Source organism: Scyliorhinus torazame, chromosome 16, assembly GCF_047496885.1.
Source record: "Scyliorhinus torazame isolate Kashiwa2021f chromosome 16, sScyTor2.1, whole genome shotgun sequence".
In the NCBI taxonomy this organism is placed as follows: domain Eukaryota; kingdom Metazoa; phylum Chordata; class Chondrichthyes; order Carcharhiniformes; family Scyliorhinidae; genus Scyliorhinus; species Scyliorhinus torazame.
This window is the reverse complement of record NC_092722.1, coordinates 42,526,261-42,543,597: the sequence shown is the minus strand read 5'-3', so window position 1 is coordinate 42,543,597 and position 17,337 is coordinate 42,526,261. Positions and strand designations below refer to the sequence as shown.

The following is a 17,337-nucleotide window of genomic DNA, read 5'->3' as shown; positions in this document are numbered from 1 at the left end:
GGCATGGAAAGGATCCAGCCTCCTTCGCAACTCCGGATCTCCGGCAACCTCGGCGCCAACTGGAAAATCTTCAAACAAAAGTTCCTCCTGTACATCGAGGCCTCCGACCTAAAGGCAGCATCGGATGCCAGAAAGATCGCGCTGTTCCTGTCAACTGCGGGGGATCACGCCACCCACATCTATAACTCGCTTACGTTTGCCGATGGCGAAGACAAGACAAAGTTCAAGACAGTTCTGCTGAAATTCGACAGCCATTGCGACATTGAGGTGAATGAGAGCTTTGAAAGGTACGTCTTCCTTGAGGCTTCAGGGTAAGGATGAACCTTTTCAGTCCTTCTTGACCCATCTCCGCTTCTTAGCGCAGTCATGTAATTATGACTCGACGACTGATTCCATGATCCGGGATCAGATCGTTTTCGGGGTCCAGTCCGTCTCCGTGCGGGAGCAGCTCCTCAAAATCAAACAGTTGACCCTCTCCGTCGCCATTGAAATGTGTGTTGTCCATGAGCATGCCAGAAATCGATACTCCCGAATCAGGGCGGCAGAAACTGCAAAACTGGCCTCCCACGAGGCAGAAAGGGTGCAGGCCATAGCGAAAATGCAAGGCCTGAGCATCGAGGAGAATGGCCGCTTCGCACGCTTTTCTCGGGTCCCCACGCATGCGCGCCACAACCGGGTGGACGATGAGGCCGAAGACCCTGAAGTGCATGCGCGAACGTCGGCCGACTGCAATGCGCCTGCACGATGGCGCACAGAACGTGCTGCCGTCAGCGTCATGACGCGTCCGAATTGTGGCTCCGCCCATTTAAAGCGGCAATGTCCAGCCAAAGGCAGGCGATGTCTACAGTGAGGAAAGCCTGCCACTACGCGGCCTTCTGCAGGTCCGCTCCACCGAACAACAGCCAGCGATCCCAGCTGCAGCGCAGACGTGTCCGCTGCGTACAACAAGGCATGCAGGATTCTGATCCAGACAGCCCAACGGACCCCGATGCTGACTGCCTCGAGTCTCCATATCGGGTGGGCATCATCACCACAAGCGAGTTGGTCTCTACCGTGCCTGCCAACCGGCTTTCAATTCTCGGTGTGGATCCTGACGACGAATGGTGTGCCGTCATCATGGTCAACCAATCTCGCATCCGATTTAAATTGGACACTGGCGCGTCTGTGAACTTCATATCACAGTCGGACCTCGACAGCATCTGACACCAACCTAGCATTCTTCCACCAGCCTGCCAGCTCCTTGACTACAATGGTAATGCTATAGCTGCCAGTGGGTCATGTCAGCTAGGTGTCTCTCACAAGGAAATCAAGGCGACGTTGAGATTCAAGATCGTCCAGCCTGACAAGGCATCCCTGCTCGGTGCTCGCGCATGCAAACTCCTAAATCTGGTACAGCGAGTTCATGCCATGTCCTCGACACCGGCGACGGCCTTGCCCAATGTGAATTTCCATGCTGAGATAGACGACATTCTCACACAATACCACAGTGTGTTGGATGGGATGGGCATGCTCCCATATCGCTACAAGATATTGCTCAAGCCGAATGCACCCCAGTCATCCATGCACCACGCCGGGTGCCGGTTCCTCTCAAGGATCGTCTGAAAACGCAGCTACGAGAGCTCCAAGACCAGGGCATCATCTCAAAGGTCACGGAACCCACAGACTGGGTCAGCTCCATGGTATGCGTCAAGAAACCCACTAGCGAACTCCGCATTTGCATCGATCCCAAAGACCTGAATCGCAACATCATGCGAGAGCATTACCCGATCCCGTAGCATGAAGAATTGACCTGTGAGATGGCTCACGCCAAATTCTTTACGAAGCTGGATGCCGCCCGTGGCTTCTGGCAAATTCAGCTGGACGAGTCCAGTCGGAAGCTGTGCACTTTTAACACTCCGTTCGGCAGGTATTGCTACAACCGCATGCCTTTTGGTATCATATCAGCTTCCGAAGTATTTCATCGCATAATAGAGCAAATGATGGAGGGCATCGAGGGGGTGCGAATCTATGTGGACGGCATGATCATCTGGTCCACGACGCCCGAGGATCACATTGCTCGCCTCAAACAGGTTTTCCAGAGGATTCATGAAAATGGTCTCCAGCTCAACAGGGCCAAATGCTCGTTTGGGCGGTCCGCTATCAGGTTTTTAGGTGACCACATTTCACAGCAAGGTGTGCAACCTGACGCCGACAAGGTGCTGGCAGCCAATGCCATGAAGACACCAGAGGACAAAAAGGTGGTCCTCCGCTTCCTCGGGATAGTAAATTTTCTCGGAAAATTCATTCCCAACATGGCATCCCACACCACGGCCTTCCAGCATCTCGTTAAAAAGTTGACAGTGTTCCAGTGGCTTCCCGCACATTAAGCGGAGTGGCTTGAGCTGAAGGCGAAGCTCACCACAGCCCCAGTGCTGGCGTTCTTTGACCCAATCAAGGATACCAAAATACCCACAAACGCAAGCCAGGATAGCATTGGGGCGGTGCTCCTCCAGCGAGACGATTCCTCGTCCTGGGCTCCAGTGGCATATGCCTCCAGGGCCATGACTCCGACCGAACAACGGTATGCCCAGATCGAAAAGGAGTGTCTGGGTCTCCTGACAGGAATAGTCAAGTTTCATGATGACATATACGGTCTGCCGAAGTTCACGGTGGAAACAAGACCACGGGCCTTTAGTCCACATAATCCAGAAGGATTTAAATGACATGACACCTTGGCTGCAGCGAATTCTTCTTCGTCTCCGCCGATATGACTTCGAACTCGTCTACACACCGGGCAAGGAGCTGATCGTCGCGGATGCCCTATCCCGATCCATCACCATGCCGTGTGAACCGGGCGACTTCATTCGCCACATCGAGGCACAGGTGCAATTGTGTGGCAGCAACCTCCCAGCCACTGATGAACGAGTTGTCCAGATACGCGAAGAAACTGCCAAAGATCTTCTACTGCAGCACGTGATGCAACACGTTGCCCATGGCTGGCAAAAGGGGCAGCGTCCCCAGTTCTTCAACATTAAGGACGAGTTAACGGCTGTCGAGGGGATCCTTCTTAAACTAGGTAGAATCGTCATTCCCCAAAGCATGCAAGCAATGGTGCTCAGACAGATCCATGAGGGTCACCTTGGGGTCGGAAAATGTTGACGCAGTCTACTGGCCTGGCATCAGCCAGGACATTGCCAACACGGTCCTCAACTGCACAACATGCCAAAAGTTTCCAACCAGCTCAGCCCAAGGAAACACTGCAACAGCACGAGATTGTGACTTCTCTGTGGTCCAAGGTGGGGATAGACCTCTTTCATGCAAATGGGTGTGATTACGTGCTCTTGGTCAACTACTTCTCCAGCTACCCCGAAGTGGTGAAACTGTCGGATCTCACGTCCAAGTCAGTGATTAAAGCCTGCAGAGACGTTTGCCAGGCACGGCATACCACTCACAGTAATGAGTGACAACGGCCCATGTTTCTACAGCCAAGAGTGGTCTGACTTTGCACGATCCTACCACTTCTGTCACATCACATCCAGTCCCCATTACCCGCAATCAAACGGGAAGGCTGAAAAAGGGGTCCATATTGTCAAGCGGTTGCTGTGCAAGGCTGCAGACTCAGCCTCGGACTTCAACCTGGCGCTGTTGGCATACAGGGCAACCCCTCTGTCGACTGGTTTGTCTCCGGCGCAGCTGCTCATGAACCGCAACCTGCGGACGACTGTTCCAACCATCCATGTTCCAGACCTTGACCGCCTCACGGTGCTGCATAAAGTGTAGCGATTCAGGGACCAGCAGCAGATCACGTATGGTGCTCATGCCAAGGATCTACCTGCGCTGGCTCCAGACGATTTTGTTCGTGTCCAGTTGCCTGAGGGAGGTTGGTCAGCCCCAGCTATTGTTGTCAGGTCCTTCATTATCCAAATGGCTGAAGCTCCATTCTACGGTACAACAGGAGGGCGCTACGAAATGTTCCCTGCCCACCGCCTGACCGCACTTCTCTGCATGTCATCATGCCTCCTCCGGACATCTCGCACCACGAGGCCACCGATCTGGCAATGATCCCGCCTCTCCATGAGGCCACCGACAGGGCAGCAATCCCACCTGTCCAAGTGCCGGCGTCCCCCCCTCCACCTCTGAGGCGATCGACAAGAATTTGTCGCCCGCCACAAAGACTGAATCTATAGACTTAAATCTTGTCAATTTTGTTCAGTTTGCTCTGTATCTGCACGATAGACACCTTCCCATGTACTCACCACTTGTATATGATCATGCATGTATATATATCGCCACGTTCCAAAATTTACTTCAAAAAGGGGAGATGTCATAATATCCATTCATGTATATAATGAGATGCAGACAGGCAGTGATTGGCACACAGGATAACCAATGAACACACACGACACATAACAACCAATCACCAGACAGGACACCACCACTATAAAGCACACAGGGCATTAAGACTCACCCTTTCTCTACAGGACACAGCTACTGAGATAGTAAGAGTGCACAAGCCAGTGAGCACTATCACCATGAGGTAGAGAGTTAGTCTGGTCAATCCAGTAGGAGGTTATCAGTTAGATTGATAGAGTGTCAACTCACAGCAGACTATGTCCAGCAATCAGGAAGTTCAATAAAACAGTGTTGGACCATCTCCTGTGTCAGAATCCTGTTTCTAGTTTCACTGCATCCAGTTACAGTCAACATTGAACCAACTTACTTAACACATCAGCATCAAGGGGATTTGGACAGGCTGAGAACTTGGCATCTGGAATATAATGTGAGTAAGAGTGATGTTATCCACTTTGGATGGAGGTGCAGAGTATTTTTTTTAATGGAGAGAGATTGGAACCTGGGTTCATAAGTCACTAAAAGATAACATACAGATGCAACAAGCAATTCGGAAGGCAAATGGTATGTTGACATTTATCACAAGAGCATTTGAGTGCAGGAGTAAAGGTGTGTTGCATCAATTCTACAGAGCCTTGGTGAGACCTCACCTGGAGTATTGCGCACAGTTTTGGTCCCCATATCTAAGGAAGGACACACGTGCCATAGAGGAAGTGCAGGGGTGGTTCTAGAGAAGTTGTAAATGGGAGCAATGAAACTACTGCCAACATATACTGTCCACAGAAATGGAAATAGTGGTTTGATCTGAGATTGTTGAACTTAATGTTGAGTACAGAAGTAAAAACAGAAAATACTGGAAATACTCAGCATCTGTGGAGAGAGAATCAGAGTTAATGTTCCAGGTCGATGACGTTACATTAGAGCTAAGACTTCACACTATGATCGTCACTACCCAGGGAGCTATTCAAATCTTTGTTGATGGGACTGTAGGTCCTGCCAGAGGGAGGGGCTGCAAAATCCCCGAAATCGTTTTCATCGTATCATAGAATCATAGAATTTACAGTGCAGAAGGAAGGGATTCGGGCCATCAAGTCTACACCGGCCCTTGGAAAGCGGATCCTACTTAAGCCCATGCCTCCACCCTACCCCCGTAAATCCAGTAACCAGTCCTAACCTTATATCCATAGAATTCACAGAAAATCTACAGTGCAGAAGGAGGTCATTCAGCACACCGAGTCTGCACCGACCCTCTGAAAGAGCACCCCACCTATGCCCAATCCCGTGTCCTTGTGCCGTAGCTCCACCTAACCTACACACCTTTTAACACTAATGTGCATTTTATCATGGCCAATCCACCTAACCTACGCATCTTTGGACTGTGGGAAGAAACCGGAGCACCCGGAGGAAGCCCATGCGGAGACGGGGAGAAAGTGCAAACTGCACACAGACAAGTCACCCGAGGTCGGAATTGAACCTGGGTTATATATTTATAAAATCAGGACCTCTTCCTAAAATTTTAAAACTGGACAGTGACTTCTTAAAAATGACTGAAGCCATGTCTGTGTGTAACCTTCAAACGAAAAGAGTTAATCTAGAATATTGAAGAAAATAAATAAATATTGAACAAAGTAAATACAGTAACTAAACCCAAGGTATTACATCATAATTACGTGACATGACGATCAATGGAGATAAGGCAGCTGGCAGCAAGATTAAGTACAAATACACCACGGTGACCAGCCTTCGATCGAGCTACACAGTATGAGAAGATCCTTCACATTTCGGCCAGGCCACAACAAAGTCATAGAATTAGCGAGTGTTCGTAACGCAGCAAACTGGCTGCAAAGTAAAGCTCTGGAGACACAGGGCTAGTGCTCAAATAAGGAGCTGGTAAGCAGACGGATTTCTCATGGTGAGATTGCAACGTACAGACAGCCGGTTCCGTGGTTGGGACAGCGCATCGAGAGGACCGGTACCAAGTTAGCTCATTCGGGATAATAAGTGGTTTACACTGGATTGGTAGCGGGTAAGCAAGGGAGAGGCAAACAAACAAAACCAAAGCTGTCATAACAATTGGGCTAGGGAACCTATGGTTACAGGCATGGCTTCAGGAGATGCTGAACAATAAATTGAATATAAAACAAAGACGTCATTATTACCATGGTGTGTTCCCACCGCAACTCATCGTCATCTTCATGGGGGTAGTAGCTTTGAAAAAGCATACACAGGGTGACACTCATCCCGTGTATTAGAAGAAGAAAGGCCTTGACAAGAATGTCAATGAAGTTAACTTATAGATCTAAGGATATATCATCTGTTTTCACTGGCTTAGGCAATCTGCTAATTGTATGCAATGTGATCGCCAAGTTACCATGCTTGTCAATCAACTCATGTATATGTTTCTGATAGGGTGCCAGAGGGGGCCTGAGGACCCCCTTATAGGTGAGTTGGGCTTTAGGGGTGTTTGGGGGTCATGTCAGGGGGTCAAGCGATTGGGGGCCATTTAAAAAAAGGATCTTGATCTCCTTCTGCAGAAAATGGGACTAAGTGCAGCCTCATCGGGGCGTTCCCTGCTGAGGCCCCATATCTACCCAAATGTGAGTTCAATAGCATAGTGTGCTGGGAAACATCTGGGTAGATGTGCTCGGTACGGTTCTCTGTTCCCATTCGGGTAGATTGCTCTCGTAGTGCAGAAGTAACGTTGTCTGCAAGGTTAATAGACGGGTACCAACATGTTGAACGGACGGATGGATGGTGGCAAGTGGCGAACTGTGATGATGCTACAAATAAAACAAGTTATCAGAATTCATAACATAATTATGGGCAATCATTGAAATAAAAATATAGAATAATAAAAATGTTGCACAGTTATGATCATTTCAGTATACAAATAATTACATAACATTTCAAAATGCAGGATTCCTCAATATGCAGGTTAAAAATTAAAGGTCTACAGCACTCTGCATTCACGACAGCACAGTGGTTAGCACTGTTGCTTCACAGCGCAAGTAACCCAGGTTCAATTCCTGGCTTAGGTCACTGCCTGCTTGGGTGTCCTCTGGGTGCTCCAATTTCCTCCCACAAGTCCCGAAAGATGTGCTTGTTAGGCAAATTGGACATTCTGAATTCTCCCTCCAGGTACCAGAACAGGCGCTGGCATGTGGCGACTAGGGGCGGGCAACTTCTGTGGGATTTTCACAGTAACTTCATTGCAGCGTTAATGTAAGCCCACTTGTGACAATAATAAAGATTATTAACAACAACTCCCATAACTCATATGGTTGGGTTAATCAAATTCACGTTTGAGTTCATTGAGTGCATCCTCCAGCCCACAGAATTTGCCCGCCCCGTAAAGGACAGTAACCTGCCTTTACAGATATGTAAGAAGTCTTACAACACCAGGTTAAAGTCCAACAGGTTTGTTTCAAACACTAGCTTTCAGAGCTCCTTCCTCAGGTGAATGAAGAGGTATGTTCCAGAAACATATATATAGACAAATTCAAAGATGCAAGACAATGCTTAGAATGCGAGCATTTGCAGTTAATTAAGTGTTTACATATCCAGAGATAGGGGTAACCCCAGGTTAAAGAGGTGTGAATTGTCTCAAGCCAGGACAGTTGGTAGGATTTCGCAAGCCCAGGCCAGATGGTGGGGGGTGAATGTAATGCGACATGATTCCCAAGTCCCGGTTGAGGCCGCACTCACGTGTGCGGAACTTGGCTATAAGTTTCTGCTCGGCGATTCTGCGTTGTCGCGCGTCCTGAAGGCCGCCTTGGAGAATGCTTACCCGGAGATCAGAGGCTGAATGCCCTTGACTGCTGAGGTGTTCCCCGACTGGAAGGGAACATTCCTGCCTGGTGATTGTCATGCAATGTCTGTTCATTCGTTGTTGCAGCGTCTGCATGGTCTCGCCAATGTACCACGCTTCGGGACATCCTTTCCTGCAGCGTATGAGGTAGACAACGTTGGCCGAGTCGCACGAGTATGTACCGCGTACCTGGTGGGTGGTGTTCTCACATGTAATGGTGGTATCCATGTCGATGATCTGGCATGTCTTGCAGAAATTGCAATGGCAGGGTTGTGTGGTGTCGTGGTCACTGTTCTGAAGGCAGGGTAGTTTGCTGCAAACAATGGTTTGTTTGAGGTTGCGCGGTTGTTTGATGGCAAGTAGTGGGGGTGTGAGGATGACCTTGGCAAGATGTTCATCTTCATCGATGACGTGTTGAAGGCTGCGAAGAAGATGTCGTAGTTTTCCGCTCCGGGAAAGTACTGGACGACGAAGGGTACTCTGTCGGTTGTGTCCCGTGTTTGTCTTCTGAGGAGGTCGGTGCAGTTTTTTGCTGTGGCGCGTTGGAACTGTCGATCGATGAGTCGAGCGCCATATCCTGATCGTACGAGGCATCTTTCAGTATCTGTAGATGTCTGTTACGCTCCTCCACATCTGAGCAGATCCTGTGTATACGGAGGGCTTGTCCATAGAAGATGACTTCTTTAATGTGTTTAGGGTGGAAGCTGGAGAAGTGGAGCATCGGGTACGGCTGTTCCGACAGCGAAATCTCCTTTACAAATATGGCAGCTGCGAGGCGCTCGGCCGCCGTCAGGCGCCGCCGGGAGTCGCTGTCGCGGGAGGCGGAATCGGGAGATTGTTGCGCGGTCCGAAGCGGAAGCCTGGGAGGGAGGCTGGATTGTCAGAGTGCGCATGCTCTGTTCTCTGGGTCGGAGCCGGAGCGTGAGGCGATGTGGGGGGAGAGAGTCATCTGAATGCGGCCTTAGCAACGCTGCCTGTTCGCCGGAGCCTGAGGCCGAGCCGAACGTAGGGCAAAGAGGCAAAACCAAGCAACACAGCCATCTCACCGTGAACCTACCCCCGGCCTAGCCTAGCCATGCTGGAGGGACTGGCAGCCTGGGTCCTAAACACTTACATTGGCAAATATGTAAATAACCTCAACACAGACCAGCTCTCCATAGCCCTGATGAAAGGTACTCAGAACATCAGCAACTTTAACTAGCGCTGCCCTGTCACTCGGGCAGGTGCCACTGCTTCTCTGTTTTGGTGTTTAATTCATCAGGATTTTTTTTTTTTGCAGCAACTTTTAAAATCTCACGGTTTAACATTTAACTCGGGCAATTCTGATAGAGCCAGGCTGCGGTGATGTTTCTTATTTTAATTATAATCACATACTTGGTGACTTTAGCTGATGAACCTGCTGCCAGCCTGCGGGCTATTTCCCAGGAAGAAGCTGGTCTTGTTTTAACAAAATTGACCCTGCCCTTGTGGCTGCGTGGTTTCACTTTCTCAAAAGAATTGCCCTTCTTTAACAGCACATGCATTTTCTCACCCTCCGCCTGGTTTCCCCTAAAAAAAAGTTCATTTTAAAAATTGGATGTTTGGCCCTTGTCAGCTGCCCCTGTGGTCTTAAGCTCCAGCCTGCTGAGTCAAACCCATGACCAAAAAATTAGATGAGGAAAGGGGATGGACACGGTGGCACAGTGGTTAGCACCTCTGCCTCACAGCGACAGGGACCCAGGTTCAATTCCAGCCTCGGGTGACTTTCTGTGTGGAGTTTGTACATTCTCCCTGTGTCTGCATGGGTTTCCTCCGGGTGCTCTGGTTTCCACTCAGTCCAAAGCTATGCAGGTTAAGCGGATTGGTCATGATAAATTGCCCATAGTGTCCAGAGGTTAGGTGGGGTTATGAGGTTACAGGGATGGGGTGGGGGAGTGGGCCTGGATGGGTCTTTGAGTGTGAGGGTGTAGACTCAATGGGCTGTTTCTGCACTGTAGGGATTCTACGGTAGCATGTCGTTAGCACTGTTGCTTCACCGCCAGGGTCCCAGGTTCAATTCCTGGCTTGGGTCACTGTCTGCGTGGAGTCGCCACATTCTCCCTGTGTCTGCGTGGGTTTCCTCCGGGTGCTCCATCCGGTTTCCTCCCACAAGTCCCGAAAGATGATGTGTTGGGGGGAATTGGACATTCTGAATTCTCAGTGTAGCGATATGGGGATTTTCACAGTAACTTCATTGCAGTGTTAATGTAAGCCTATTTGTGACAATAAGAAAGATATATTATTATTAATGAATTAGGATAGTCACGAGACTGTTGATGCATTTTGTATTGGTTTAAGCGCATCCTCTTTTGATGGGGTGTTAGTAGCAATATGGAAATCTGGTCAGTAACCAGATTGGCAATTGCCATTGAAAACTTGAATTTAGATTTTATAACGTTTGTTCAGAGTGTCTGAGCATTTTTGCCTGGTCCAACATTTGTCCATCCCTAATTACCCTTGTGAAGGTGGTAATGGGCTGCCTCCTTGAACCGCCGCAGTCCATGTGGTGGAGATAAACCCAAAATGCAAAATGCTATTATGATGGGAGTTCAAAATTGTTGATCCAGTGACAGTGAAACAACAGCAACATATGTTCAGGTCAAGATGGTGTATGTCTTGGGGGTAACTTGTAGGTAGCAGTGTTCCCATGCATCTGCTGCCTCATCCTTCTTGCTAACAAGTGCTGTGGATTTGGAAGCAACAGTTGAAAGAGGCTTGATGAGGCTACACTGCATCTTGTGCATATTACAAACTACTGCCATTATGTGGTGGTGGTGGTAAAGGGAGTGAATGTTTAAGGCGGTGGTTTAAGGTGACGATTAAATGAGCTGTTTTGTCCTGGATGGTGTTGAGCTTCTTGAGTGTTTTTAGAGCTGCACTCGTCCAGGCAAGTGGAGAGTATTCCATCACACTCCTGACTTAGGCCTTGTAGATGGTGAGCAAGTGGGGAGACAGGAGGTGAATTTACTGCAGAATTCCGAGCCCCTACCTTGCTCTTGTCATCTGGTCAAGTTCAGTTTCTGGCCGTTGGTAACCGCCGGGGTAGAGGTCTCAGTGATGGTAATTCCATTCCCTTGTGTTGTAGATGGTCATTACGTGGCACTTGTGTGGTGTGAATGTTACTTGCCACTTACCTTTGTAATAATTCAATGTGGTACGTTATAATGCAGTGTGGTAAGTTTTCAAACTCTGCCAATGCTGGCAGAATGGAAGGATTTGTGCCTTTTTCTAGGGAGGAAAATGGTGGTAATGGTAAAACCCACGCAGACACAGGGAGAACGTGGCGACTCCACGCAATGGTCTGATCTGTCTCTAATTCATTGTCCCGTAACAGCTGAAAATAGAATTCAAAATTAAACCTACTGCCTTGAAATAATTTCATAGCATCTAATATGTTTGTAACATATGCTGTTTAAATTTTCTGGATTGTAGGAGGGGTGATCAAAAGCTTGGTGAAAGAAATGGCTTGTAAGGAATTATTAAAGGAGAGGGTGGTGGCGAGGGGAGTTTTAAACAACCAATGGTATGACTGCTGATGATGTTGCTAAGGCAGGAGGATGCAGTGACAGAGAAACAGAGTTTGAGGGGGTGGGTGTTGAACTAAAGGAGATAATACAGAGCTAGGGTGGATGAGTTATGAAGAGATTTAAACATAAGGAACACTTTTAAATTTGAGGCCTTGGGAAACTGGGCAATGTAGGTCAGCAAGCACAGGGGTGAGAGGGTCTTAGTCTGGGAAAGGATTTGGGCAGCAGAGATTTGGATGAGTTGAAGTCATGGAAGGTTGCCAAACAGAGCCTTTGCATACTTGAGACTGGTAGTGACAAAGCATGGGTGAGGATTTCAGCCATAAGTGAGGTGAGCAACATTACAGAGGTGGAGGTTGGCAGTCTTTGTGATGTAGACAATATGTGGTTGAAGGTCCATTTCAGGATTCCAATCTTGTGTGTGGAGAAAGTAATTTGAGTTTTGAAAGGCAGTGGTGAAGGCTGGTGGGTAAAGTCTGATAATAGCATGGCCACATTTGGAGGACTTTGAGATGACGGACTAAGAATATTACACAAGCATATTGGCACAGCTTAGTGTATTGACATTTATGTGTGTGCGTACGTGTGTGTTTCTGTTGTGACCTTTGCTAAATAAGTCTAGTTTATGTTCTTTAACTTTTGAGAACTAACCACTTTGCAACAATCTCCTGTGTAAGTGTTTTTATGCATCTTGCATTTAGATCCAATTTTCTGAATTCTTGGTCTGAAATGAATGAATGATTAGAATGGTAAATAGTTTGAGTATGTTGTATTGCTGAGGGAAACCAAATGTTTACTTCCCTCATTGGAAAGTGGTAAATACATTGTGTTTATATCAATTTTCCATCCAATTCTAGTATTTCTGATTTCCAAACTCTTCCTACACCTGCTCCAAAGATGCAGAGTTCTTATTGAATTCATGAAAATATAATTTCTGCAGAGACAAAGTATAGGAATAAGCAATCAGCGACACAGTGGCAGATTATTGGAGCTGTTCTGTTAATAATCATGGACAGTGCCAAGCTCACATTGGTTTCCTTTCAGCTCAGGTTGCTGTGTGCACACACTGCATGCTGATGTAGATGCAATGTAAAATGGTCCCAAGTCCAGCTCCTGTGTTGAACAATGTTGACAATTAAAACCTGAACTGGATTGTGTTATGTTTCATGACTAACAATGTAAGTAATCGTGTTGCTGATTTTCTCCTTGGTTCAATTGCTCTGTTTTATTACCTTTGCTCTCGAGTCGCCAGGTATCTTTATGATACCGCCACGAGGTTCAAGTCCGAGTAATGATCAATAACCCAATACACCGATTAGTAAGATTTAAATCAAAGCACATTTATTATACACAGTAATCGCTACTCATACACAAATTCTACGTCTAAGCTACTTCTACAACTAACAGGCCTATACTTAACTTCGGACTGACCCACCAGGTCAGGGGAACAAATGGCCTTTCGTTTGGGTTCTGAGTCTGCGGGATTCGAAGTTGGTAGGAATTGGTAGCTAGGAGCGCCTATCTCGTAGCGAGCGTTGAATTAAGACTTGCATTAGTCGACGATCACTGCACCGGTCATGGTCAATGTTGGTTCGTGTTGCTGGGTGACCCGGGCAGGAAGAAGAGGTGAAGAAGAGGTGAAGAAGAGGTGAAGAGAGCGATTTGAACATGGGGCTCAACTCTTATAGTCCCCAGGGGCTTCCCGCCTTTCGGGGCGGACCCTGTACCTGGTCCCAAGTGATTGGACTTTGTCCCAATCGCTTGGTTCGATTTTCTCCAACATTGGAGCGGTTCCCTGATCGATGGGCGGTCTTGAGGTGCTCGTTCACCTCCTTTGTGTTGGCTCCTGCTGGCGTTGAGGAGTCTGGCTTTGCTTTGTGTGTCCAAAATGTTACTTATTGTTCCTGGGGATTGCTCATCAGTATGCAGATGGCTGCTACTTTGTTATGCTGATGACCGCTGATATCGATGTTGTCTGGCTTTTGCAGAGGTAAATACACAGCAAAGCTGCAGCTGCTGGGTTCTGTCTTGTTGGCTGACTTTTCCATCAGCCTTTGCTGTTCGCCATTTTGAATCGGGAGTTGGCCAATTTAGGTGGCTACAATCGGAGTAGGGATAAGCCATAGGACCCTCATCTGCTCTGCCATTCAATAAGATCATGGCTGATCTGATCTTGTCCTCAACTCCATTTTCCTGGCTATTTCCTTTAATCCTTGACTACCCCTTGGTTCAGGAATCTTTCGACCTCAGCCTTGATTATGTTCAATGGGCAGAATTTTACAGACCCTCACCATCAGCTTTGCATGTGGGGGTCCCATAAAATCCCACTGATGTCCTTTCAGACTGTGAGACCTGTCCACAATTTTAGGTGAGATAAGCAAAGCCCAGAGCAGCCTGCTCACCCTTGCCCCAATTGAGGTTCTTAAGTGGCCAATTTGTAGGCTGGAGGGAGGGGTTCAGGCATGAGGAAAAAGCCCAGTAGGTCAGCCTGCTCGTGCCCAAGGCAGGAAATGGGGCAAGGTCACCTCCATCCCTGGCCTCTTTCGCAGATCGGCCCCCAAGGATTGCCCTCTCCTCCGGGTGCTTGTTCCCTGCCTGGTGCCGACCTAAATAGTGACCTCTTCTGCAACTGTGCCCCTTAGTTTTAGATTTCCCCCATGAGAGAAAACATCATCTCAGCATCTACCCCGTCACACCCCCTCAGAATCTGGTATGTTTCAAAGAGATCACCTGCTATTCTTCTAAACTCCAATGAGTACAGGCTCAACCTGCTCAGCCTTTCCTCCTAAAATAAACCCCTTCATCCCAGGAATCAACCTAGTGAACCTTCTCTGAACTGTTTCCAATGCAAGCATATCCCTCCTTACATAAAGAGGCCCAAACTGTATTCAGTACTTTAGGTGAGGTCTCACCAATGGCCTGTGCAGTTGTAGCAAGACTTCTCTACTTTTATACTGCATTCCTCTTGCAATAATGGTCACCGTTCCATCTGCCTTCCTATTTACTTGATGTACCTGCATGCCTACGTTTTGTGTTTCATGCACAAGGATATCTAGAACTTTGCGTACGGCAGCATTGTGCAGTCTCCCCCCATTCAGATAAGATTTTGCATTCTATTTTTCCTACCAAACTCTGAATTAATGTCACCGGAAACTAGACACTTCTCTACAGAATCCTAATTCAAGCATAAAATATATCCAGTTTATATTTTCGAAAAGGCTTTCCATTTTTTGAAAGGATTCCTATCATGCAGGCTCAGCAGCGTTACACTGCTAACTCGTACCAAGAGTTCTGGCTGGATACACTGGCGACACAGTGGTTAGCACTGCTGCCCCTCGGTGCCGAGGACCTGGGTTCGATCCCGGCTTCAGGGCACTGTCCGTGTGGAGTTTGTACAATCTCCCCGTGTCTGCGTGAGTCTCACCCCCACAACCTAAAGATGTACAGGGTAGGTGAATTGGCCACGCTAAATCGCCCCTTAATTGGAACAAAAAGAATTGGTTACTCTTTAAAAAAAAAAAAAATTTTAAGTTCTAAATGCAAAGCTAAGATTTAATTTAAGGTGAGAGGCAAGATTTCAATCATTCAGGTGGAGATGACAACATTTGGAAAAACAAAGCTCAATCCATCGGTGTCATTCAGGTTTTATGAAGGATAAGTCATGCTTGACGTCTTTGAGGACATAACCAGCAAGGTGGATAATGGGGAACCTGAGAATGTGGTTTATCTAGACTTCTAGAAGGCATTTGACAAGGTGCTGCATAAAAGACTGATCCAGAACATGAGATCGCAGGCGATTGGGATAGAATACTAGTTTGGATTGGGGATTGGCGAACTGACAGAAAGCAGAGGGTCGCGATAAATGGGTCCTTCTCTGGCTAACGGGGTGCCGCAGGGGTCAGTCCTCGGACCTCAACTGTTTGCAATCTATCTATGATTCTATATAAATGATCTGCAAGCAGGGACAAAGTGTAATATAGCAAAATTTGCTGGTGATACTAAAATAGGTAGAAAAGCATGCAGTGAAGTGGAGATAAAGATTTTACAGACAGATATAAATAGGCTAAGAGATTGGGCCAAAATTTGGCAGATGAAATTTAATGTAGGTAAGTATGAGGTTATTCATTTTGGCCGAAAAAATAGAAAGGCAAATTATGATCTAAATGGAAAGCAGATTCAAAATGCATCTGGGCAGAGGGATCTGGGTGTCTTTGTTCACGAAACGCAGTAATTTGGTATGCATGTAATTATCATAGAATAGAATTTACAGGGCAGAAGGAGGCCATTCGGCCCATCGAGTCTGCACCGGCTCTTGGAAAGAGCACCCCCCCCAAGCCCACACTCCCACCCCATCCCCATAACCCAGTAACCCCACTCAACACTAAGGGCAATTTTGGACACTAAGGGCAATTTTAGCATGGCCAATCCACCTAACGTGCACATCCCTGGACTGTGGGAGGAAACCGGAGCACCCGGAGGAAACCCACACACACACGGGGAGAACGTGCAGACTCCGCACAGACAGTGACCCAGTGGGGAATCGAACCTGAGACGCTGGAGCTGTGAAGCAATTGTGCTAACCACTATGTTACCGTGCTGCTTGAATTAAAGAGGCACATGGAATGTTATGTTTATTGCTAAAGTATAAAAGTAGAGAAGTGTTGTTGCAATTTTATAGGGTATTGGTGAGACCATATCTGGAGTATTGTGTCCAGTTTTGGTCTCCTTATTTGAGGAAGGATATGATGGCATTGGAAGCAGTTGAGAGGAAGTTCACCAGATTGATCCGGCCATGAAAGGGTTGATGGATGAGGAGGGGTTAAACAATTTGGGCTTGTACTCCCTGGAGATTAGAAGGCTGAGAGGGGATCTAATCGAGATATATAAAATAATAAAGGGGTTGATAAAGTAAACGTAGACCAAATGTTCCACCTTGAAGGGCAATCTAAAATGAAGAGGTCACAGATTTTGGTTGAGCGGCAGTAGATTTAGAACTGAGATGAGGAGGAACTACTTCTTGCAGAGGGTGGTGAATTTATGGAACTCACTGTGTGGCGGAGTCTGAATCATTAAATGGTTCCAAGAAGGAGATAGATATATTTCAGATTTTTTAAAATGGGTTAAAGGGATATGGGGAACTGGTAGGGAGATGGATTTGAGACCAGGAAGAGATCAGCCATGAATATTGAATATTACAGAGTAGGCTCAAAGGGCTGAATTGCCTACTTCTGCTCCTAACGCCTATGTTCCTTTTCTGTTAAAGTGCAATTATATTAGACATAGGGCAAAGTGTTAGGCTCAGCCAAAACCTGACATGTAACTCTCCAGTTGAACAGACCATTTTTTTTTGCCAAATCTTGAGCCTGTTCGACAAAACAAAATGAGTGGGCGTGTACACCGTCACTCGGGCAGGGCCTCATTGAGCCGGCAACCGGCTCCAAAGAGATCGGAATGCCATCTTTAAGAGATTATTTTTATTTTTCTTCTAAATCACAGTAAGGTGAAGGGGACAATCACAAATAGTCTTCACTTTTCCGTTTAGAATTTAGAAAAATGCAAGATGCATTTGAATGAAAAACTCATTAAGAAAGCAATACAATCATAGTAAAACAGTGAATTGCTGAGAAACTAAAGCTAATGCCTCGTGTAATTTTA

General features: G+C 47.2%; 1 protein-coding gene across 3 annotated transcripts in view; it reads left to right on the top strand.

Annotated features, from left to right (window-relative positions):
- Positions 1 to 9,028: 9,028 nt before the first annotated feature.
- vps13d (vacuolar protein sorting 13 homolog D) overlaps positions 9,029 to 17,337 on the top strand; it is a 333,180-nt gene continuing 324,871 nt past the window's right edge. For 2 of the 3 annotated variants that reach the window (XM_072478413.1, XM_072478411.1), the window contains exon 1: positions 9,029 to 9,309. In XM_072478413.1, coding sequence (XP_072334514.1) covers positions 9,213 to 9,309 — 97 coding nt within the window. In that variant the 5' untranslated portion in view covers positions 9,029 to 9,212. The remainder of the gene's footprint in view (positions 9,310 to 17,337) is intronic. The other variant, XM_072478412.1, reaches the window with a different exon arrangement.